Source organism: Tympanuchus pallidicinctus, unplaced genomic scaffold (genome assembly GCF_026119805.1).
Source record: "Tympanuchus pallidicinctus isolate F22 unplaced genomic scaffold, pur_lepc_1.0 scaffold15, whole genome shotgun sequence".
Classification (NCBI taxonomy): Eukaryota; Metazoa; Chordata; class Aves; order Galliformes; family Phasianidae; genus Tympanuchus; species Tympanuchus pallidicinctus.
This window is the reverse complement of record NW_026294669.1, coordinates 27,621,667-27,641,864: the sequence shown is the minus strand read 5'-3', so window position 1 is coordinate 27,641,864 and position 20,198 is coordinate 27,621,667. Positions and strand designations below refer to the sequence as shown.

Here is a 20,198-nt window from a genome sequence, read left to right as displayed (position 1 = left end):
GCTGTGTTGTTGCTAGTGCTGGTTAATTGCTTACTGCACTGCTTCAGAGAGGATGGCATTCTCGTTGTGGATAGAGATCTTTGTCTCGTAGAATCCTCCCAAGAAAAATACTCCTTGTGTGTCATATAGCAGAAGATAAGTTTAAAAAATGAGAGGTACATCTGAAACAATGTTTTCCTGTAACCTTTGAGGCTTTTTTGGCTTTTTTTGTGTTATGTTTGTTTTCTCCTTTTCTCGTTCTTCATTATTGTTAAGCAAGTGCTGCTTTTCTTAAAATTTCTTTGGCAATGTTGGATGGGTTTTCTGGTTTTTTTTGTGTTTTTTTTTTTTTTTTTTTTTTTGTTGTTGTTGTTGTTGTTGTTTTTCAACAGTGTTGTTGTTTTTCAACAGTGCCATGAGAGATTTTAAACCAAGTGCACCCACTGGCATTAGGTTCACCACTGGCCTTCTCTGCAGTGCAAACCCCCACTGATCTGCACTCTGATACATGTGGCAGACACATAGAGAATTGTAGTTGTAAGCTCTGATGGTGGCCCAGTGCAAGTTACTGGGCCAAGCTGCCTTTTTTATCTTCTTCAGTGTGTTTAAATGTACTGTGGAATACTTCCCCTATTGATAAGAAAAATTCATTCAGAAGACTGTGTGCAGGTGCTACACAGGCTTTGCAAATATATATTTTTTTTCATAAAACATCTTTGAGATACCTGAGGGTCTCTGTTATAGGTAATTAAGTCTTCTCTTCTCTTGCTCAGAGCACCACTATCTCTGTAGTGCTTAGGTAAGTAAGGTATTATACTTAATGTTCTCTCCAACGTAAGAGGTTAACAGTCATCATAGAACTTAGAGCAGGAAAGTTTGAATGCTTGCTGCCTGAGAGGGCTGGCATAGTTTTCTCATTTGTATTGCTACATCCTGGAGCATTATATTTTGTCTGCCCCTTTATAGCTTTATCCTTCTGTGTCCTGAGGTGCTCACAGTTGTCCTAGCAGTGTGTAGTTCTCCAAATCCCCTAAGAATTCAGAAATCTCAGTATCATATTAACCACCTTTATTTTTCTGGTGCTAAGATAGATTCAAGCGAAAGGTTGCACGTTATAGTGTTACAGTAATTTCATACTTGACTGCCTTTAAAACATCTTAGTGAATATCATTTGGTCTTGGGGACTTGGTGCTTATTCATTTTAACAATTTGTTCCTAATTCTATTCTACTGACACTTATCTTTCAGGTGGTCTGTCTGACATGTCCATCATAACAAAAGTCTTAGGTATAACTTGCCTAAATGTATTTAAATGTGTGTAGGAGTGAGAGTTTGTTCTCTTGCCTTCCATAAGCACTTCTTTCTCACCATAAATCCTTGTTGGCCCTACAAAGTCCCAGGCAGCATTCCTGCTCCTGCAGTGTTGAAAGAAACTAGTTCTAGTTTTTATTTTGTTAGCCAATTGTTCAGTGTTGATAGTGTTCCTGTTGTGTTTTACACCTGCCTTGCTTACATTTGTAAAACAAAAGACAAACAAAAAAATCCTACGCAGTTAATTAGGTTAATTTCAGTTTAAGCTTCTGTATTAGATGTAAGTCTTCCTTTTATAATAATCTTTTACATTAATATGTAAGTTCATCTTTCACATCCATATGTAAGTTCACCTTTGGAAACTGAAAATTGACATACCAGGTCTCTTGGCTTTTCTAGCGCTCAGTTGAAATGGAACTTCCTTTATAGTGCATCTCTTCTAGTTTCTTCTTCAGTTCATTCCCCTCTTGGTGCCCTTGGTTTTGTGGTTACGTGAAGCATCTGAGCATGGCTTGGGCTTTCTGCCCTTTCATACCCCTTGGCTTTCCTGCAATGGCTCTTTCTACTCTCTGGATGGCTTACAACATCAATTCTATTTTTAGACATAAACCTCTTGGGCTCCCAAAACTCAGGAATATAGAAACAGGCAGTTAATTACATGAAATTGAGGACTTTTTACATGCAGTTATTTTGTCAGCCAGTGGGGGTGTCTCCAGTAGGTTTTGTATTGTATTTTGAGTCTTTTCATATTCACTCAATTCAGCCATGGCAACTAATCCTGTTATTCCATCATTAACATTACTGATGTTTTGTTAGAGAATTTCTAATTTCCTCTTGGAACATACAGGGAAAAAAAAAAAAATAGTAAAATTTAAAGAAAGAAAAAAGCATCTGCTTTAAAAAGATATTTTGTGTGCAGTGTCAAAACAGTGAATTCTTTTGAGAAAATGCCTCTACACCTTATACTTCATGCCAAGCTGCCATAGATGGTTACTGCATTCTGGTAAGTAATTGGTCTGCTGGCATTACACCCACATTACCTCAAAGGGTGAAAATAAAATTATAAAGTGCTGCATAAAGCCTGAAATGGCCACCTTTAAGTTTAATCTTCCCCTTAATGTTGGAGAGTCTATAAAATATGCATTAATTCAAAATTTTAATAGCTTTTATCAATCTATCTTTCCTTTGTAAAGTAGACAATATCTAATATGTACAGTCTCTTTCTCTTTATGCTTTCAACCTCATGATAAATCTTACTATCTTGCCCTTTTAAGGTTTTGGATTTACCTAAGCAATGTTTGATCATCTGCAGCATGCAAAGCAATAAACAGCTCCTGCACAAGCAGAATACACAAGCAGAAATAAAATGGTTCATAATATTTTAACATATTGGCAAAAGAATTGTTGTTGTCATGTACACCGATTAATATGTTTCTATTGACTATGTACTTTAAGTACAAACTTGCAGTAATATTGCTCATCTTGCTGCTTTTTCAATGAACTTCCTACATTACATAGGAAAACAATTTAATAAGAGGAATTACATGAATAGAAAATAAAAGCCATCAGTGAATTCAAGTATTCCATCATGAAACAGTAAAAATAAACAATGGGATATTGCTTGTACACATAGAAGTATCATAATTGCAGTCATGCTTAACAATCAAGTTATAATACATGACAACCAGGCTATGACTGGAACAAAAGGATAAATTTTTCTTCCTGAACTACAGAGAGATTTGTAGGATTGGCATCTAATGGCTGTCATCATCCAGGACAACAAAAAAATGAGCCCAGTCTGAATAGTTCTCTCTGTTTTTTAGTTTTTGTGGGTCTCAAGATTGATGGATGTTTTTCTAGGGCAGCATTGCTTCAGCCCTATTCTCTGTCCTAGGCTTTCATGATACGTGTGCAGAAAAGACCTTGTCTTCCCTCACATTTCTGAATACACTTGAATCATATCAAATTTTAGTTATTTACATTCTTGCTGTTGTTTTATTATTAAAATGATGGGAAAATATCCATCTTAAGAGTAACTGATTGATGTTTTTTAACTGAGCATTTAATGTAGCAGAGAAACTCACTGCCACCTGCAAAATATTTATTTAGATTTCCAGAAAGACTTTTTAGACCTTAAAAATAACTGAGGTACGGATAACTTTCAAAAAATACTGTAAAAGAGAGTATTCGTGCTTCAGTGTTTAAGCTAAATGCTGTCATTAAATATTAGTTGCTTAGGATTTAGTTCACAAGACCACAGAGTCCTACAGTCATTGCTCTTCCCTTTAAAATTTCCTGTTGTCCCTTTGGATGCCTCACGTTACATCTGTAGGTGGCACAACAGATGGAGCTGGCACTTACTCTGCATCTTAGTCCATGGACTTAAACCATCCAATTTCCTATCACACTGAAAAGCTGTGCTGTGAGTGGTTCAGCTGAAAAGTCTCAGTTTAGAGGATGGTGACCTGCATCAAGCGACCTCAGTATGCTGTAGCGTTTTTGGTATCCCATTCTGAATTCCTGAATTTGTGTTAGAGTTTGTTTCCTTAATGCTTGTAGGACATCACACTTGGGGTTTGGCTCTTTACTTTTAATTCACTAAAATCCAGTTGAATCAATTAATGATGAGTATCTTTTTGGAAAGGGGGAGTTGGCAACATGCTGAAAAAATACAGGCGAGTGTCACAGAAAACTGGTGTTTGATGATAGGAGTGTACGGCTGAAAGCAGGGGTTGTGGCAATGATCAGATTTGAGATAAAGGAAACTGAGGCTAGGGCAGATAATCCTGAGATTGCCCACGGCTCTGTGTAAATGGCCCGCTCTTCCCACAACCTGAGAGCTGCCCATTTCTGGCTTTTGTCAGAGATGGAGTTTTGCATGGCAGACAGTCCTTCTGCATCCATGGTAAGCTACAGCTCGATATGTTAGGATGAGCCAGCACTGATGCTGATTTTTCCAGTATCCGTGCATCACAGCTGAGCTACACTTTTCTGAATTCTCTCTGTGGGTAACAAATATGAAAGTCAATTCACTGCAAAGCAGAATCAGGAAGCTGTAATGTAGTAGTGCTACCTATCTCCTTAATTATCTTCTTTCTAGCATTTCACGATCGGCTCAGTGTTGTTCCTTCCTTTCCACCCCTAACTTCATCCCACTGGCGAGGCCTACAGCAAAGCACGTAGAAGACACCTTTCTGCTGAGAAGTGGTTATGGGGGCAGCACTCTCAGCGATGCTAATAGAAGCTAAATATTGTTGGGAACTTAGAGGTGGGAAAAATGTGTTCATGGCAGGACTTGGTGATCTCAGCACTGTGCTGTAGGGAAGCACCTTGTGCAAAGCTGGACAAGTGACAAGGGTATCTGCAGCTGTTGTCACTGGTGCTTGGCATGTGGTAGAGGTTGCTGGTTGTACTCATCAGCATTTGTATAACCTATTCAGATTATTTCAGCAGTGTGACCTACAAGATTCTGGGTGTTTTAAATCAGTGGCTTAGCTCAGGTTTTTCATACAGAGGCACAGTTACATACTAACCAGAGTGGCTAAGACCAATTTTTATGTGACATTTTTCTCAAATGAGTTAATTTCTATTGGAAAAGATGCAAAAATATAAATGTAAGAACAGTACAGTAGCTACAATGCATGCTAAAAACCAGAGAGGAGACGGTAACAAGCCAAGCAATTAGGTTTCATAGGTCATCACCTTTTTGCAAAAAACAAGTGATTGTAAGTGATTGTTATCTATCTCAGAAACAGCATGGCCTTTATAAAACATGTCTCTGGCATGCAACTTGTGGAGAACTGTTAGGTCAGTCTATTTAAATCTCTGAGCATCTGAATTTTGTTTTCAAAATACAGTCGGTCAAATCCTTCTCAGTCGGGTCTCCTCTCTGCAGATACGTTTCCTGCTCTTGCACAGAGAGTTGCCCAAGCGCTAGTTAAGAGCGACACCAAGTGGTTAAACACTTCATTCCTATGCGACGTTTTTCAAATTATTTCCTCCGCTTCATCTTTGATTTTGAAACATCACTGTTGTTTGTTATTTTGCTGTTGTGGTTCTGTTTTGAACAGCCCTGATTATGCCAGTGGATATATTTTTTTTTCCCCTTAATGCACACACGTTCTCACTTGTTATATAACCAAACACCATCCTCAGAGTGCTGCTCTGGTTCTTTCTGTCTATATGCTGCTATCCATGTAAAATTTCCTTTCTCTAGTATAGAGAAATCACTGGATTTTAATGAGGTATGTGTTGAGAAAGATATGCAAACAGAAAAGCAGCAACTGCACTGAAATCCTTTGTAGAACAGCAAAAATAAACAGGTAAATCAGCAACATGAGCTATTAGATAGAGAATCTTCAAGGAACAGAGAATCTGGTCATGCCAGAATAACGCAGCCTTGTTTCTCCTACATGTCTTTTCAAATGGGAGGTATCTAGTGGCAACCTGTTCCCCTGTTTTCTTCCTCGCCAGGGCTCTTGTGAAGGAAGGACAGGGATAAAGCAGCCTGCTTAAAACCCTGCTGACAAAACCAAAATTGATAATATTATTGAATTAGAGCCCACTGCCAGACAGCTATTTATATGGTGGCATTGTTAATAAGTCCACAAAATAACAGCTCTGATTGTAGTCGTTCCTTTCCTTGTCAATCAGTTAGACATTCTTGGTGGCCTTATTAGCACCATATTTCTTAAATTTGTGATCGTATACTTCAAAAAGAGCTCCGTTAGCCTGAAGTGTTGCTTTCTGCAGCAAGCAAGATGGCTAAGTTGAATTGGTCTTTCTTAACAGCTATCTTAGCAAAAAAAATACCATCTGTAGAAGTCCAATACTCTCATTTTTGTTATAAAAAACAGGGCAAGAGAATAAATATTGAAGAACATCTAGGCAAATGACAGTCGGGAAATACCTATCTAGAAAACAAACCTATGGAACTGGGGACTGGGGAGATTAAGAGTGGAGATTACAGGAAAAAAATAAATAAAAAATGTTATTTTGAACAGAAGTCATTGGTAAGTCTCTGAGTTAATGGCCAGCCCTGCTACTCACAGGATAAGTAGTAGTTGTGTAATTGCTTGCATTAAAATTGATATCAAAGAAAGTTCAGTTAAAGAAGATTGAGTAAAGAAATAACTCCTTAGGTCAGTCTGCTATGCTTGCTAAAAATAGCATATTTAAGTAACTACTATTTTCTCAGGAATGGCAACTATTCTAACAGCAGACATTAAATTTTTTCGCTAAGTGGATTTTTGGCATAGATAGTAAAACTCTGTGCTGTTCGTGTAGAGCAAGTGCATTTGTGCCATTGAGTTGGAAGGTGACAGTGTTTTTTGATGGTGCCCTTGTGATCTCAGTAATTATCAGCTCCCTTGCCAGCGTAATGAACTAGTGGAGCAAAATACAGTTGATGCCAGTGGAATTTTGAGGATTCAACTAATTCAACTGCTACTGCAGAAGCTGCTGATGTGTCAGGATGAATGGAGACAAAACTGCAGGGGATACATCTTCAAGAGAAGGAAAGGAGAAACCATCCTAAGGAAAGAGCAGGATAATCATAAGAGGCCTATATGCATTTTTATATGATTGGCTATAGTGCATGCTCTAGTTCAACATTGTAGCATTCAGGGTTTTTTGAATTTCAGTAAATACTGTTTGAGTATTGCTGTGAAGTTTTGATGTTTCTTGCAAATAAACTGCTGTTAGTAAGTTCTTGAGTTTTCCAGGTAAAAATGTTAGTACAGCATCATTCCAGTGATGTGGTTACACACAGACACGTGTAAGTTCCTCGAATGCCCATTATCTGGTGGTTCTTTACCAACCTGTTTTTCAGGTAATTCCGCTTAATGTCTCAGCAAGCTGTGCATGGTAGTGGCCCAATTTTATAAGACACAGAATAAGGTTTGCTGATAATAGACACTTTTATAATCTTTAGATTATGAAGCCAGCACTGATTTTGTACATGACTTTTGATGGAATCATAGAAGCCATGGACCATGAAGTCCAACTCCTGGCTGCACACAGGACCTCGCAATCCAATCCAAATCCAAATCAGACCATGTATCTGAGAGTGTCATCCAGGCACTTCTTGAACTCCAGCAAGCTTGGTGCCATGACCACATCCCTGGGAAGCCTGTACCGGTGCCTGACCACCTTCTCAGTGAAGTACCTTTTTGTGATATCCAACCTGACCCTCTCCTGCTACAGCTTCATGCTATTCCCTTGTGTTCTATCCCTGTTACCAGAGAGCAGAGATTTCTGTCCCAGCATTCCCCATCACAAGGGAGCCATGGACCACAGTAAGGCCTCTCCTCAGCCTCCTCTTCTCTGGGCTGAGCAAACAAGGGGACTTCAGCCACTCCTCATATGTCTTCCCTTCGAGACTCATCACCATCTTTCTAGCACTCCTTTGGACATTCTCTAGTAGTTTTATGTCCTTTATGTACTGTGGAATCCCAAACCTGCTGGAGGTACTGCACAGTACTCAAGGTGCAGCTGTGCCAGTGCAGTGTAGAGTGGGAAAATCACTTCACTTGACTGGCTAGCAGCATTGTGCTTGATGCACCCCAAGATGTGATTGGCCTTCCTGGCCTGGGCACACTGTTGATTCCTGTTCAACTTGCTGCCACCCAAGTTTTCTTTCAGCAGGGCTGCTCTCCTGTATCTGATCCTGCGGTATGTTTGTATAGCCAGGATCTTTCTCAAGTGCAGAATCAGGGACTTAGTCTTGTTATCTTCTTTCAGCTGTAGATAAAATTTAGTAAAATTTCTGGGCGTAGGCCATTGGTTCAACATCAGCTACCTCTCACTGGCAATGCACCATTGCGTAAAAGTTCTTTTTCAGTTGTGACTTTGCACACTGTACCACAATGCAATCTTATATTCTAGAGCATCTGCTTGTCCAGAAAGAAGTGATTGTTTTATGTATTAAGTGCCCCTAATGACAAATATGTGACTCAGCTATTTCTGTCCATCCCTCAGTGTTCACCATTTCAAGAAACAGCAGTTGTTTGTTGCCAGAATTGCTTGATTTACATAGAGATTTGATGCCCACTCATTGTCAATGCTGAAATTAATGTAACAAGAAATTTCACAAGAAAGGCTGTAAAAAGAGCTGCTTATGCTATAAAAGGAATTCCATATGGCTTCACATTTCCCACACTAAAAATCCTTTTGCTATTCCTCATTCATGCTTTATCAAGTTGAGAGCTATATTACCATTCTTCTCTTTGAAAGGGCATTGGAGATAGCACAGAGAAAAAAGTGTAAATGCAAGAGAAAAACTTCACTGTTTTTAATTAGTGGCAAGCTAGGCCTGTCTCAAATTTATAGAATCATAGAATTATCCTGGTTGGAAAGGACCTTTGGAGATCATCCACTGAAACCCCATTGCTAAAGCAGGTTCTCTAGAGTAGGTTGCACAGGAAAGTGTCCAGGCTGGTCTTGAATATCTAGGAGGATCTTGAATGTTACTAGGAGGTGTTTTGAGATGATGCTATTTATCTGGAAGAGGAACTAAATTTTTAAGTATTTAATTATTCATAAGTCATATTCTGTAGTGGTTCACACCTGCAAATATCAAGAGAGTTCCAAGACCCCAGGCAGCAGTCATTGGAAGATAAGCATTCAATTTCTTTCCCAGTGTTATAAGAATTGAGCAACATGAAACTTGCGTTTTCCAAGTTAGAGAATTAGGAAGAAGGGTGTACTTGGGATGTTTGCTGTAAAGCGAATTTAAGATCTTGAGGAAAAAAATTACCTTATCTTTCAAGATCCAGGCAGGTTTTGTGACATATGGGATGCTGCTGAGTCATGGGACTTGTTTCAGCTCTTGCTGAGGCTATCTAAGAGATATTTTGAGATGTTTTCATACAGTTTGCAGAAGTTAATAAAATATCGTATGGAACAGCTTCTGAATTAATCAAAAGCATTTTGAGTCTCTCCTCAAACCACAGAAAAGAAAGGCTGAAAGCTGTTGAAGATTGATTAGCCTCCTGTGAGAAGCTATTTTTTTTAAGATTCTGATTGCATATTTGGGAAGGGTCCTGCAAAGCTGTGAAAGAGTCGCCCTTAAGTCCTGACAGCAGTTCTTAGTGCTCACTCCCTCGGTAATTAAGAGTTATGAGCTGGTTTTTGGGTTAGGCAGCTGAATCAAGCGAAGGTACAGCTTATGGGTTTGGGAGTTTGAAAGAGTTACCCTGTTTCATTGTCAAGAAAACCTATTCTTGCTTAGTGAAGTCAACTTTTCTGTACTTACAAATTCTTTCTTAATAAGAAAATCATCAGATAATGCTAACCCAAAACAGCAGCACATTTGCCATTTTCTCATTGTAGTAAACTGTTGAAGTTTTCAAATATTTTTATAAGACTGTACCAACTAAACGCTCATTATTTTAACAGAGAATTACATCATAGATATTTTAAAAGAATCTATCCTTTCTATACAGGTACAGTATGATCGTCTCTCTCCTGGGATAAGTGAGCTCTTACAATTTTCCGTAGAAATTCTGTACCTGCCAACTTAGAATATGTTTAAGGGAAATGTCTTAAGTAGCCTAAAAGTAACTGAGCAGAAACCTACTGGCAATTATATGTCAACAATAAAATAAAACCCAAAGTTCTGTTTCTTAATGATGTATAAGTGATATATGACAAAGGACTGCATTCTTAATTAGGAGATCATGTATAGTTAATGCATAATACTTAGTGCTTTATCTGAATACTTCATAGAATAGCTACTTTTTCCAAAGCATCCTCTTACACTTTGCATTAACCACTCAGGTACATTGTAAGGGTTAAACCAGCATCAGCCCTTATTATTGTACATTACTAATTGGCAGGACATAAATGACTATTCATTATTTTCAGTGAGATGATTATGCATGAGGTCTTAGCAAATCATTTAATGAAATCATCATGCTGTGCATGTTAACGTTATAGCAGTATCACAAGGGGCAGAGAGAAAAAGAATCATTAATGAAGGACAGAAAATGGAAAAAAAACTAACTTCTTTTTCTACTGGAAGTAAAATGCCTTGTGAAAGAAAACAGAATTGAAACCAATTTTATTCCTGGGTTTTCTAATTTACCACACTAGTAAGTGCTACCAATCAACACAGGACTCCCAGCTCTTTGAGTAGTTACTGCATGTTTTGTCTTGCTTTTGAGACTCTTAGGCATTCAAAGCCTGCAGACCAGTGGTCTCTCTGTGTGGGAGACACTTTAATCAGACTTCTTGGAGGAAAAAAAAATAGCTTCTGCAGTTTGTAATCTTTAAAGAGATATCTGAAATTTTCATTTTAGTTCATTGATGCATGGAGAATAAGATTGAGTTCACTCAATTTTATTTCAGCACTGTTGACCGCTTTTCACATATACCAAGTATTTCACTCCTGTATACTTCTCCTTTTATTTACCATGACACCCAATGAAGGTGTCCTTTGTGTTTCTCAAAAAAAAAAAAAAAAAAAAAAAAGACCAGACTGATGATAGACATCAACAGAAAATTGAAATAAGAGGCACTTGAATAAATTCCTACATCCATAGAATAAACTGGCTTAATGTGCTTTCAACACCCAACTTTTTATGGTTATGCTGCATCAAGGTAAATCAATACTTAGTGAGCTCATAACTCTTAATTTAGTGGAAATGCAAGTGGAAATATTTTGGAAAATCTCCAAGCAATAAGTAGCATTCTTGAGCAGTCCTGTACATTCTTTTGATGTTATTATATAGAAATTTTTCAAATATGCATGGTTATTCTTTTTGCTTGCTTTTCATACTTTGGGAAATAAATCCAACAGACTTATTTTATTTATGGCATAGATTGGACCAAAATACCAACAGAAGACTTATCCTTTTATATTAAGTTGTGTGACTGAGTTTCTCCACTGAAAATTTGTTGTGAAATCCATAGTAAGACACAATAGTCTTTGTGGTTGAAAAACATCTGGCATTCTGGTACACCTTAATGAATACTTCAAAAACCTCTGAGTTTAATTTAGATTTTCTATGATATTCTGTAAGTGTTTCGTTACGGTTATGTTTCCCTCAGCATTGCAGGTATTTCTTGAAACTGTGTGAATGAAAATGCATTAAGGCCCTGTCATCAAAAATCATTTACATCCTCGTCCATGTAGTAGTGAACTCACCTATTCATAGACCAGAAGAAATGACCAATTCAGAGACACTGGGTGCAAGAATAGTGCTTTTAGATATCAGAACTAAGAAAATAATGTTTTTCTTTTGTCCCATTTTCTACAACTAAGAAATATTAGTAAGTACTTCTGAAAGAGAAGCACACATCTGTTGGAAGTCCATAGACTTTTCAGGCCCTGTGGACTAGATAGAGTTAGCAGTGATGGAAGAGCAATCTGAACCTGTGTTAGAGTAAGAAAAATATTAGCAAGAGCTGCATATGGATCATCAGAGATGGTTAAAACCATCAGAGATGGTTTAACTTGTCGAGAACATATGTGCTTATTGTAATTATATTTATGTAAACAAAACCTACTTACAGCTTCTTCTAAGCTGCCTACCCTGGTTAGTTCTCCACTGGCAGTTGTACTCCGATGTTTTTCATACACAATCATTTCTGATGCTGCCAAAGGCAGCATTCCCACTGCACTGAGAACATAAACATTTACTGATGTTTATTCCTGTGAAAGTTTTGCATTTAAAATACACCTTTTTCAAAGCTTTCTAAAATCTTGAGCTCAAATCAATAATTACATGGTTCTTACCTCATTCATTATTTTCTGTAATGCCTATTGTATTTTATACATCACTTTCAGAGAAGTAATCCTGTCTTCATATACTGAGGCTGCTTTCAGCAACTGCCACTTGTTGCTTTTCTCCTGTTTGCCCTGTCTCCGAGAGACTTGACAGTCAGGTACCAGCTTGTGATCTCCAGAAGCCTCTGCCCTGAGCAGCAGGGCTGCACATGGCTGCTCAAGTGTGAGCAGGGGCTTTGCTGATGCAGAGGTTCCTCTCAGGGGACTTCATCAACTGCTGTCATATCCTTGCCATATCACCTCCAAACACACAGCAATGCTATTTAAAATGGTAAGGTTTTGCTAGTTCAAAAAGCCATTATTTGGAAATAGTGTCATGGGTAGTGTTCAGAACAAGATTGGGCTTGAACAGCTTGGAGTTCAGGGAGCATCTCCACTGTAATGTACAGTTGGCTGCCATATCAGGAACGAACTGCACAAGACTCCAGGGCCATGGATGGCAGGGAGATGGGGATGGGTTTTTGCAGCTGAAGTGAAAAGTATTGATGGAGAAAATGATTTTTTGTTGAAAAGAGAGAGTATCCTTCTGAATTTTTTTTTTGAGACAAAAAAAAATTAAGTTGTTGGCCTAATGAAGAATTATATGTGGAAAAAGTATTTTTTTCTGAATCTTTTGTCCCTTTAAAAAAAGGCCAAGCTCAAATGGAAAATGTTATATTGAACAAAGCTTTCTTCAAATTTGAAACATTTTCTGTAAAATTCTCTGCCTTCCTTGTCTAAAACTATTTGCCAATTTTGAAAATACTTTTAGTATTTTACTTTTAATTTCCTGAAATTAAAATGAATTGCAAACTTCCTGCTAAGCAAAGAAAAATTTTGCCCATTTCTTTGCCAGATACCTTAAAACCCAGCAAAAAGGAGTGGTAATTGCACTTCCTGCAAGCTCATCTATACAATTAATTAGGCAGTAAAGATGGGCATGACTCCCAGGTCTGAATGAAGACAGCCTGGTTTTTTTTGGTTTTACATATTCCAGCACTATGACAGAGTTGCCTTCCAGCCTTCCAGATTTTTTTCTTAACTAAGAGCTGGAAATAGTATCTTATTTTCCTATTAACAATCTGAGATTCTGTTGCAATCGTGTTACTGTAGGTGCTGGCTTTGAAGTCTTCAGTATGTACTGCTTTATCCCTTAATCAGGGTCTGATGATAGCCTGGGTAAGGCTTCCAATTAAATACGCTGTGAAATGGTTGCTGTGATTTTTCAAGTGAGCAGCTGTATGAAACTGGGGCAGACCCATCACCTCCTCTCTCTGCCCAGCACTGAGATATGGCAGCTCAGCATCAGGACACTGATCAGTTCTGGGTGGCAAAGGGGAGTTGCAGGTGTCTGAATACATTCGTGCAGAGGGATTGAAAGAGCGATGTTTTACAAAGCGCAGCTGAAACTTTTTTCCAGATAGTTTTGTACTTCCTTGGCTTGGCCGGTGACTGGAAGAGCAGAGGGAATTTTTTCCATCCCTTGGCTTTACAGCTTAGTTATCCAGCTGCAGCCCGTCTGGTCTCATTGCTAATTTTCATAGCATCACTGTTGTGGTTTCCATAACAAAGTACAGCCTCATCTTTTTGATCTGGCTTTTATTAACGCTGTGAAAGAAACAGAAGTTGAGTTTCCCATGCAGGAGCCTTGCATGTATGTGTGTGCTGTGAACCAGACAGAACAAAGTGTTTCCTGTCTTCAGGCTGCTCTCAGAAACAGAACATTTGACTTTATGAAAACAGAAATCTCAGTTCTTAACTTCTGTATGCTCCATGACTATATCTAAGTGAAAGCTCTTTTAGCCTATCGTTCTGCACACTGGGTGCACCCATTACTTTTCTATTTCAGTTAAAGGAATAAGGATTGGCATCTGTCAAGAGACACTTTCCTTTATTTCAGGAACACTTGAAAATGTGAAAGTTGGCTAAAAATACACAAGATCTAATGCATACCTTAACCAGGAACCCCTATCCTGCCACTCTTTAGTCCTCTTCACATCTTTTTCCTTGGTACAGCGGTCTGTGTGGTAGAGAGCAGCTCCAACTTGCATTTCAGTAGTAGCTTGCCTGGTAAGGGGGAACTGTGGTGGGAAGTGCTCTGGGTTTGTGAAAAATAATGCCCTAAGGTGGCAAAATTAAAGCATCCTGAACTGGAGAAAACTTTTGAAAGTTTGCTCCTACAAACCTTGATGAGATCCTGACTGAAACTACTGCCACAGGTATATTTGGATGTACTCATCTTTGGTCTTAGCAAGCACTGTGTCTGTTATACTTTCAAAATCTCCATCTTCCCTTTCCTATGTGCAAGTGAGGGGAAAGAAAGGAAAAAAAAATGCCCAAATGCTCATAATGCTCCATTTCAAAAGGAAATAAGTGTTTACAAAGTGGAATCACAGTGAGGGACGACTGTTTTTACCCAAAAATGAGGTGTAGGTCAGAATGTCAAATACTACAATATAGTCCTGAAACCACTGTACTAAATGGAAGGTAAATGAGAAAATAGGTTAAGTGTATGTTCCTTAAAAGACAACCATTTTGATTAAACACAACTAATTGCTTTTAGCCTTCTGGCAAACTGAAGAAAATAGCTGCCTTCAAAATTTATTATGTTTCTTTCTTTTCCGTGAAGCTATCCAACAGAACTCTAACCTGCAGGCAAGGTTAATGTAAGAGCTAGGTTGTCAGGGCTGCAGGATGCAGCTGATGGAACAAATCTTCCTCAAGCCTGATCTGATTTCTCCTCACTGGAAGCACTCAAGGCCAGGCTGGATGGGGCTGTGAGCACTGCCTATAGCAAGGGGTTGGAACCAGATGATCTTAAAGGTCCCTTCCAAACCAAACCATTCTATGATTCCATGAAGAGGTTCAAGACATGAATAAATGCTTGGGTGTATCAAGACTGGAGTAAAGGCAAAAGTAGTTTGGATTAAGCGTTCTTGCTGCACAAACAGTTGTTTGTTTTTTTTTTAATTGAGGGTATAAATGGGTAACTATTTTAATGTTCCTGGTATTGCTCACAAGAGGCCCTTTAACATCTCTGAATAGTCAAGTATCCTTCTACTGGACAAATTTGGCAGGAGACCACTGGGAATCTTTCATTTTTGTTTTCATCAATAATACAATAAAATTAATACATTCAAGTACACTGATGTGATAGCCAGATCCACGTGAGGCAGTCCAGGTAGATTTTAGTAGTTGGTTGCTGACTTTTTTCTAAATTGTTACAAGTGGACTATCCTTTTCTGTTGGAAAAGTATATCATTGGTCCCTAAAAACTACAGTAACTCTACAGTTAAAAAACAGGTGCTTTATGAGAGACCAGATGCATGTAATCTGAGCATGTAATCTCTTTCTATTATCAGAGTTCTTCAGAAGTCTTTTCCAAGTCTTCTCTGGATGCTGTTTGCAATACCTGAGTGATGGGGATCAGAACAGTATTTTAAACAAAACAAAACACTCCAAAAAAGAAACAAACAAAACAACCCAAACTATTACCAATGCATTTAGCTGTATTACATTCCTACTTGCTGCATGAATATGCTTTTATAGCTCGTACTACCGGTGTTGATTTGTCCATAGAGCTGTGCTCTTTTGAGGATGCTACCCTGGATTTCTAAAAGGAGATTTGGTATACATCAACTTCATTGATGTCAGTATAATGCATTCCCATACAAATAAATATACCTTGGATGGGAGATTTTTCTGCTACAGCATTAAGACATGCAGGTTGAGTTTAGGTGATTCATGACTCATTCTCTTTTTGCATTTGACTTCACTAGTAGGCTAACAGTAATAAGATAAACTACAACCTCAATGTCCTCTGCAAATTGGACTTTTGTGGAAATTTATTTCAAATCTATACTCTAAGACATACTTTTATGTACTGTAAACTGCCATTGTAAGTAGGCAGAACCGCCTGTCAGAAAAGCACAAAATAACTCCCCAAACTTCAACACCAAGTTTGCTGCCTTAGAGACAAGGCTGCCATTTGAGATTCTATTAAAAGTTAGAGAGGAGGGCCTACCCTTCACTGGGGAAGGTTACAAAGTGAAACCATGAGGGAACACTGTTTTGGCATTTTGTCCTAGGTGAGAGGCTATAGATAGGTAAAGATTTTAAGGAGAGATTGTACCTGAAGTGGCAAATGAGAGGAACCTTTTTTTCCTGAGCTTACCCTGTAGCTGGGTTCAGTGTGAAGATATTTGAAGAAAGACATATTTACCAGGTGTCTACATATGAAAAACATAATGGGACAAAGAAGAGTGGAGTTCTTGAAGCTTAAGAAAACCAAGCCTTTATAGCCAAAGGATTACAAAATATCCAAGTTGCAAAAGAATTATAAAATAAAATTTAGAAACTGCTCAATATAAATGCTGGTAATAGCATTCTCATTCACACAGCTGCCCTATTTAAAAAAAACGCTGTTGGAAACTAGGGTGGTTATTTTTTTTTTTTTTTTGCATGATTGGAATATTCATAAATTGGTGACTAGTACAAGTAAATCTCATCTAAATTAGATCCTTATAGATTTACAATGGATGTCCCTCTCAACGGAAGTTTCCATAGTTACAGCACAGTTCTACATGGAGCGCACTTTGATCACAAACTGTTCACATTTATATACAAGTAGTTTGAATGTATTTTTTTCAGCTTCATTGGAAATGAGACCAACAAGTCTTAAAGGAGAATTCATTGTCTGTGCCTGGGCACAACGATGGTCCCAGGAGAATTCTTTACTGCCCCCGTTTTCTTAGGATAGTCAGCTGTCACTGGGCCTTGGGGATCTTTGATGCTGCGAGTTGACTACAGGTGCTGTTGAGGATATAGAGTGGCAAAAGTGATATGGAGGGAAAAAGTGTTTCGAAAAAAAAATAATATATTGTTATTGCATTTAGAAATTACACAATGGCCTTACAGCTCAACTTCTGAGCCGTCTTGCTGGAAGAAGACACAAAACCCGTTCTTCATTCCTCCTTCCATGATATCTTTGTCTTTTCTAATGATTTTGTACGTTTGTATCGGCTCAGACATAGCTGCTGTTTAGAATAGTATTTCGAATACAATTCTGCAATTCTGAAATTGATTGAGAGCTATTTCTTTTCATTAGTTTGATAAATTCAGAAAATAAACCAGGTTTTTTTTATGACTTTGCTTTTGATCCTTATATAACTAATCTGGCTTAAGCTTTCTTGGCATGATTTGAGAGCTGGGACGCATTCTTTTTTTCTTCTCCCTGTTTCTGTACTAGTCCCTCATAATTAATATCAATTAGAAAAACCTGCAGGAGGCCTAGGCTCCTCTCTGAATCCATTTCCAAGATACAATTCGTTATGTTTAATTGCAAGTAGAGTGTCAGAGGCAAGATGGAAAATTAAGTGTCCTAAACATCTTGACATGTAATGGAAATTATGCTCTAAACCACTGTCTGTGCCTTTCAAAATATTGCTCTGTTCCTAAAGCTGTCTGTTGAAATTGCTGCCCATTTCCAAGTTTTTCTATGTCCAAACACCTAGACATTTAATGCAAAATTAGCTCACAACAGTACTGGGAGGAACCCTGGTCTTGAATCTGATTCACCTCTTTCCTTGTATTCATCAAAAAAGAAACATTGATTTAGTAGCTTGATATGCAGGAGTTTCAAAATGCTCTCTGGTCAGTTTGGGAGGTGGCCATTTAAAAATGAATTTCTAAGTTTAGTTAATTATCGGTGTATTGAACCTGTCTCTCATTGGCACTGTTTCCACTATTTTAATGATTTCCATAACCTTCTACTAGAGAATGGAGGATTTTAGTGGAGTTATTTTCTTTATCTTTCAGCAGTTGGAAAATCTAATCGCTGCTAAAATTCTTCGGGGCTTTTATTAAGTTGCTCTGATTTATATAATTTGCCATGAAGTTCATTAAAGACTTCATTAATTTTTCACCAGTCTGTAACAGTCTTATCACTGCTGTTTTTATTAGCTGAGATATAATTAACTAGGTTTGACTTTTTTAATTTGGGGGCAAGTCATTTACCTGCCCTCTCACCACTTTCATAATAATTACATTTTGCTTTGTCAGATTTGAAATGGTTCTCTTCTTATCCATCAGTTCCAGTGATTAGGACCCTCTATTTCAGACCAAGCGTTTGTGCTGACATTTTCATCTGAGCGGTTCATGTTCTCATTCTCATTATCTGACTGGATCGTTATTTTTTTTCTCTTTCCAGAAGAATCTTGTGTTTTGATACTTCCAAGGCTAAAAAGGCAAGACCTGCAACTCGATCACATACCCTGGATAGATTGATGTCAACCCCAAGTTCTATTGGTGTATGTCCATCTGCCTTCCAGAAGCTCAATGGCTCATTCTTGGAACCAGAAAACAAGAAAACCCTGCAGAGGTATGTTGCATATTAGACTACAAGCCAGGGCACTGATTACAAGTGTTTTATAGGGTAGGATTCTTTAACTTTATGTGCTCTGTTAAAGCTTTTCCACACCCCCTTACACCATCATCTGTGGTATTCTATCAGTCCTTTGCACTTGACTTCAAATCTCTGCCAGTGATTTGTAGAGCACTAGCGTTGTTGGGTGCATGGCTCCATGCACCCATTGAAGGCCTGGAAGATCACTTGGACCGTTCTGTCTGTGATGGACCAGGGCACAAGTGCCAGCCTAAGGGCCTGATTTCTAACTGCCAAATAAAGATAAGATATCAGCAAGTAAGTTTGTTCATGTCTTGAATGAAAGACATGACTGGTTAGAGGAGAGAGATGATTATTTCTCCTTTGCTGACATGTCTGTTTCTTGCTGAAAGAGAGTGGGGCTGAGAGTGTTGGTCCGTTCACGCTGAGTCAGCAGGCCTTTCCTTTGGATCTTAAAGCATAATCAGCTAAGTGGTTCTCACAGAAGCACTTTTGGCAATGTATAGGGCTGGCAAGAAGCCTGCTGTGCACTCTTGCTGAAGCTCCCATAACTGTGTTATAGGATTACTTTCTGTTTCTTTGTGCATGTTTCACATAGAGTTCTGCCTCACTTCAGTATGTCGGATCTCATGGGCTGGTAAGGATTGGGAAGAAGATGGAAATAAGTGATGTGAAGATAGAGCACCCCTTCTGTTTGGCTGTGTTTCAGTGTTGTGTAATCAATGAATTTACAGATGTTATAGTTATGAAATATACCAGAGTTTGGCTATGCAGTTATTATACCGAAACAGGATAGAATGTTTACCTGTATCTTGGGCTCTCTATGAAACTCCAGAGGAGGGGATCTCCAGAAGAGATCTTTTCCTACTGATAGCCAGCTCTTAAATGGGTCTAGGAGAGGTGGAGCTGGGCTCTGCCCCTTCCAGCCTCCCTTGGCTGACTCAGTGCTCGCCTCAGGTGATCAATCAGAGGTTCAGGCTGTGATTCAGCAGCTCCCATACAAGTGTATGAGTCATTTACTGTTTTTTCTAAATTTGTATGATGTAAATAATAAATATAAGTAGATACTAAAGGCAGGAGTGGGAAGGGGAGTGGGAGTGGAAAAACTGATAGTTCTCTGATTTGCCTCAAATCAGAGATGATTGACCATTTTGAGTCAATCTAGGAATGGCAACTTTAAATGAGTAATCACAGTTTTCAGAGGAAAAATGAATACAGAACCCTTTATCTCCTTTTTTTTAATTTCTTTCAGAAATGGCATTTATAATCATTTCTTCTAATACTAATTAGCAGTAATTAGAGAAGAAACATGGTCTGGGATCTTGCAAAAAGCCCTGATTGTATTTGTAATTATTGTTATAGTTTCACATTTTCTTCCTTTGCCCCATTGCATTTGTGTTCAACCTCATTAGAGTAAAGTAGCCATGTAAAAGGTATCAGTGCTAATTAGATGATCGCTCCAAACCTTCTGCAGTATTTGGAGCCTTTTGTACCAAAGGAATATTTAGATGCAGAAAGAAGAGCAATACACTTTTTAGGCACAGAGCCTGTTTGGAACTCTCAGGTGAGCTGCTGCATGCACAGTAACTTGAGGGACATGTATATTGTCTCCAGTACATCAAGTGCAGTAGGTGTAATTCACATCTTTGTTAGGATTTTGACAAAGCACACATTGAAGAGCTTCTGGGATGTGCAAGTGACTCGGGTTCACGTGGTTTCAAGGCTATGCTGCTTGCAT

At 38.4% G+C, this 20,198-nt stretch overlaps 1 protein-coding gene across 3 annotated transcripts in view; it reads left to right on the top strand.

The window, feature by feature from the left end:
• The window catches only part of SLC39A10 (solute carrier family 39 member 10), a 213,437-nt gene that overhangs the window by 80,211 nt on the left and 113,028 nt on the right, over positions 1-20,198 (top strand). Inside the window, exon 1 of one of the 3 annotated variants that reach the window (XM_052675029.1) lies at positions 18,276-18,436. The exons of 1 other annotated variant lie outside the window; for it this stretch is intronic. In XM_052675029.1, coding sequence (XP_052530989.1) covers positions 18,368-18,436 — 69 coding nt within the window. In that variant the 5' untranslated portion in view covers positions 18,276-18,367. Of the gene's footprint in view, positions 1-18,275; positions 18,437-20,198 lie in introns of those variants that run through there. One more of the 3 variants, XM_052675024.1, reaches the window with a different exon arrangement.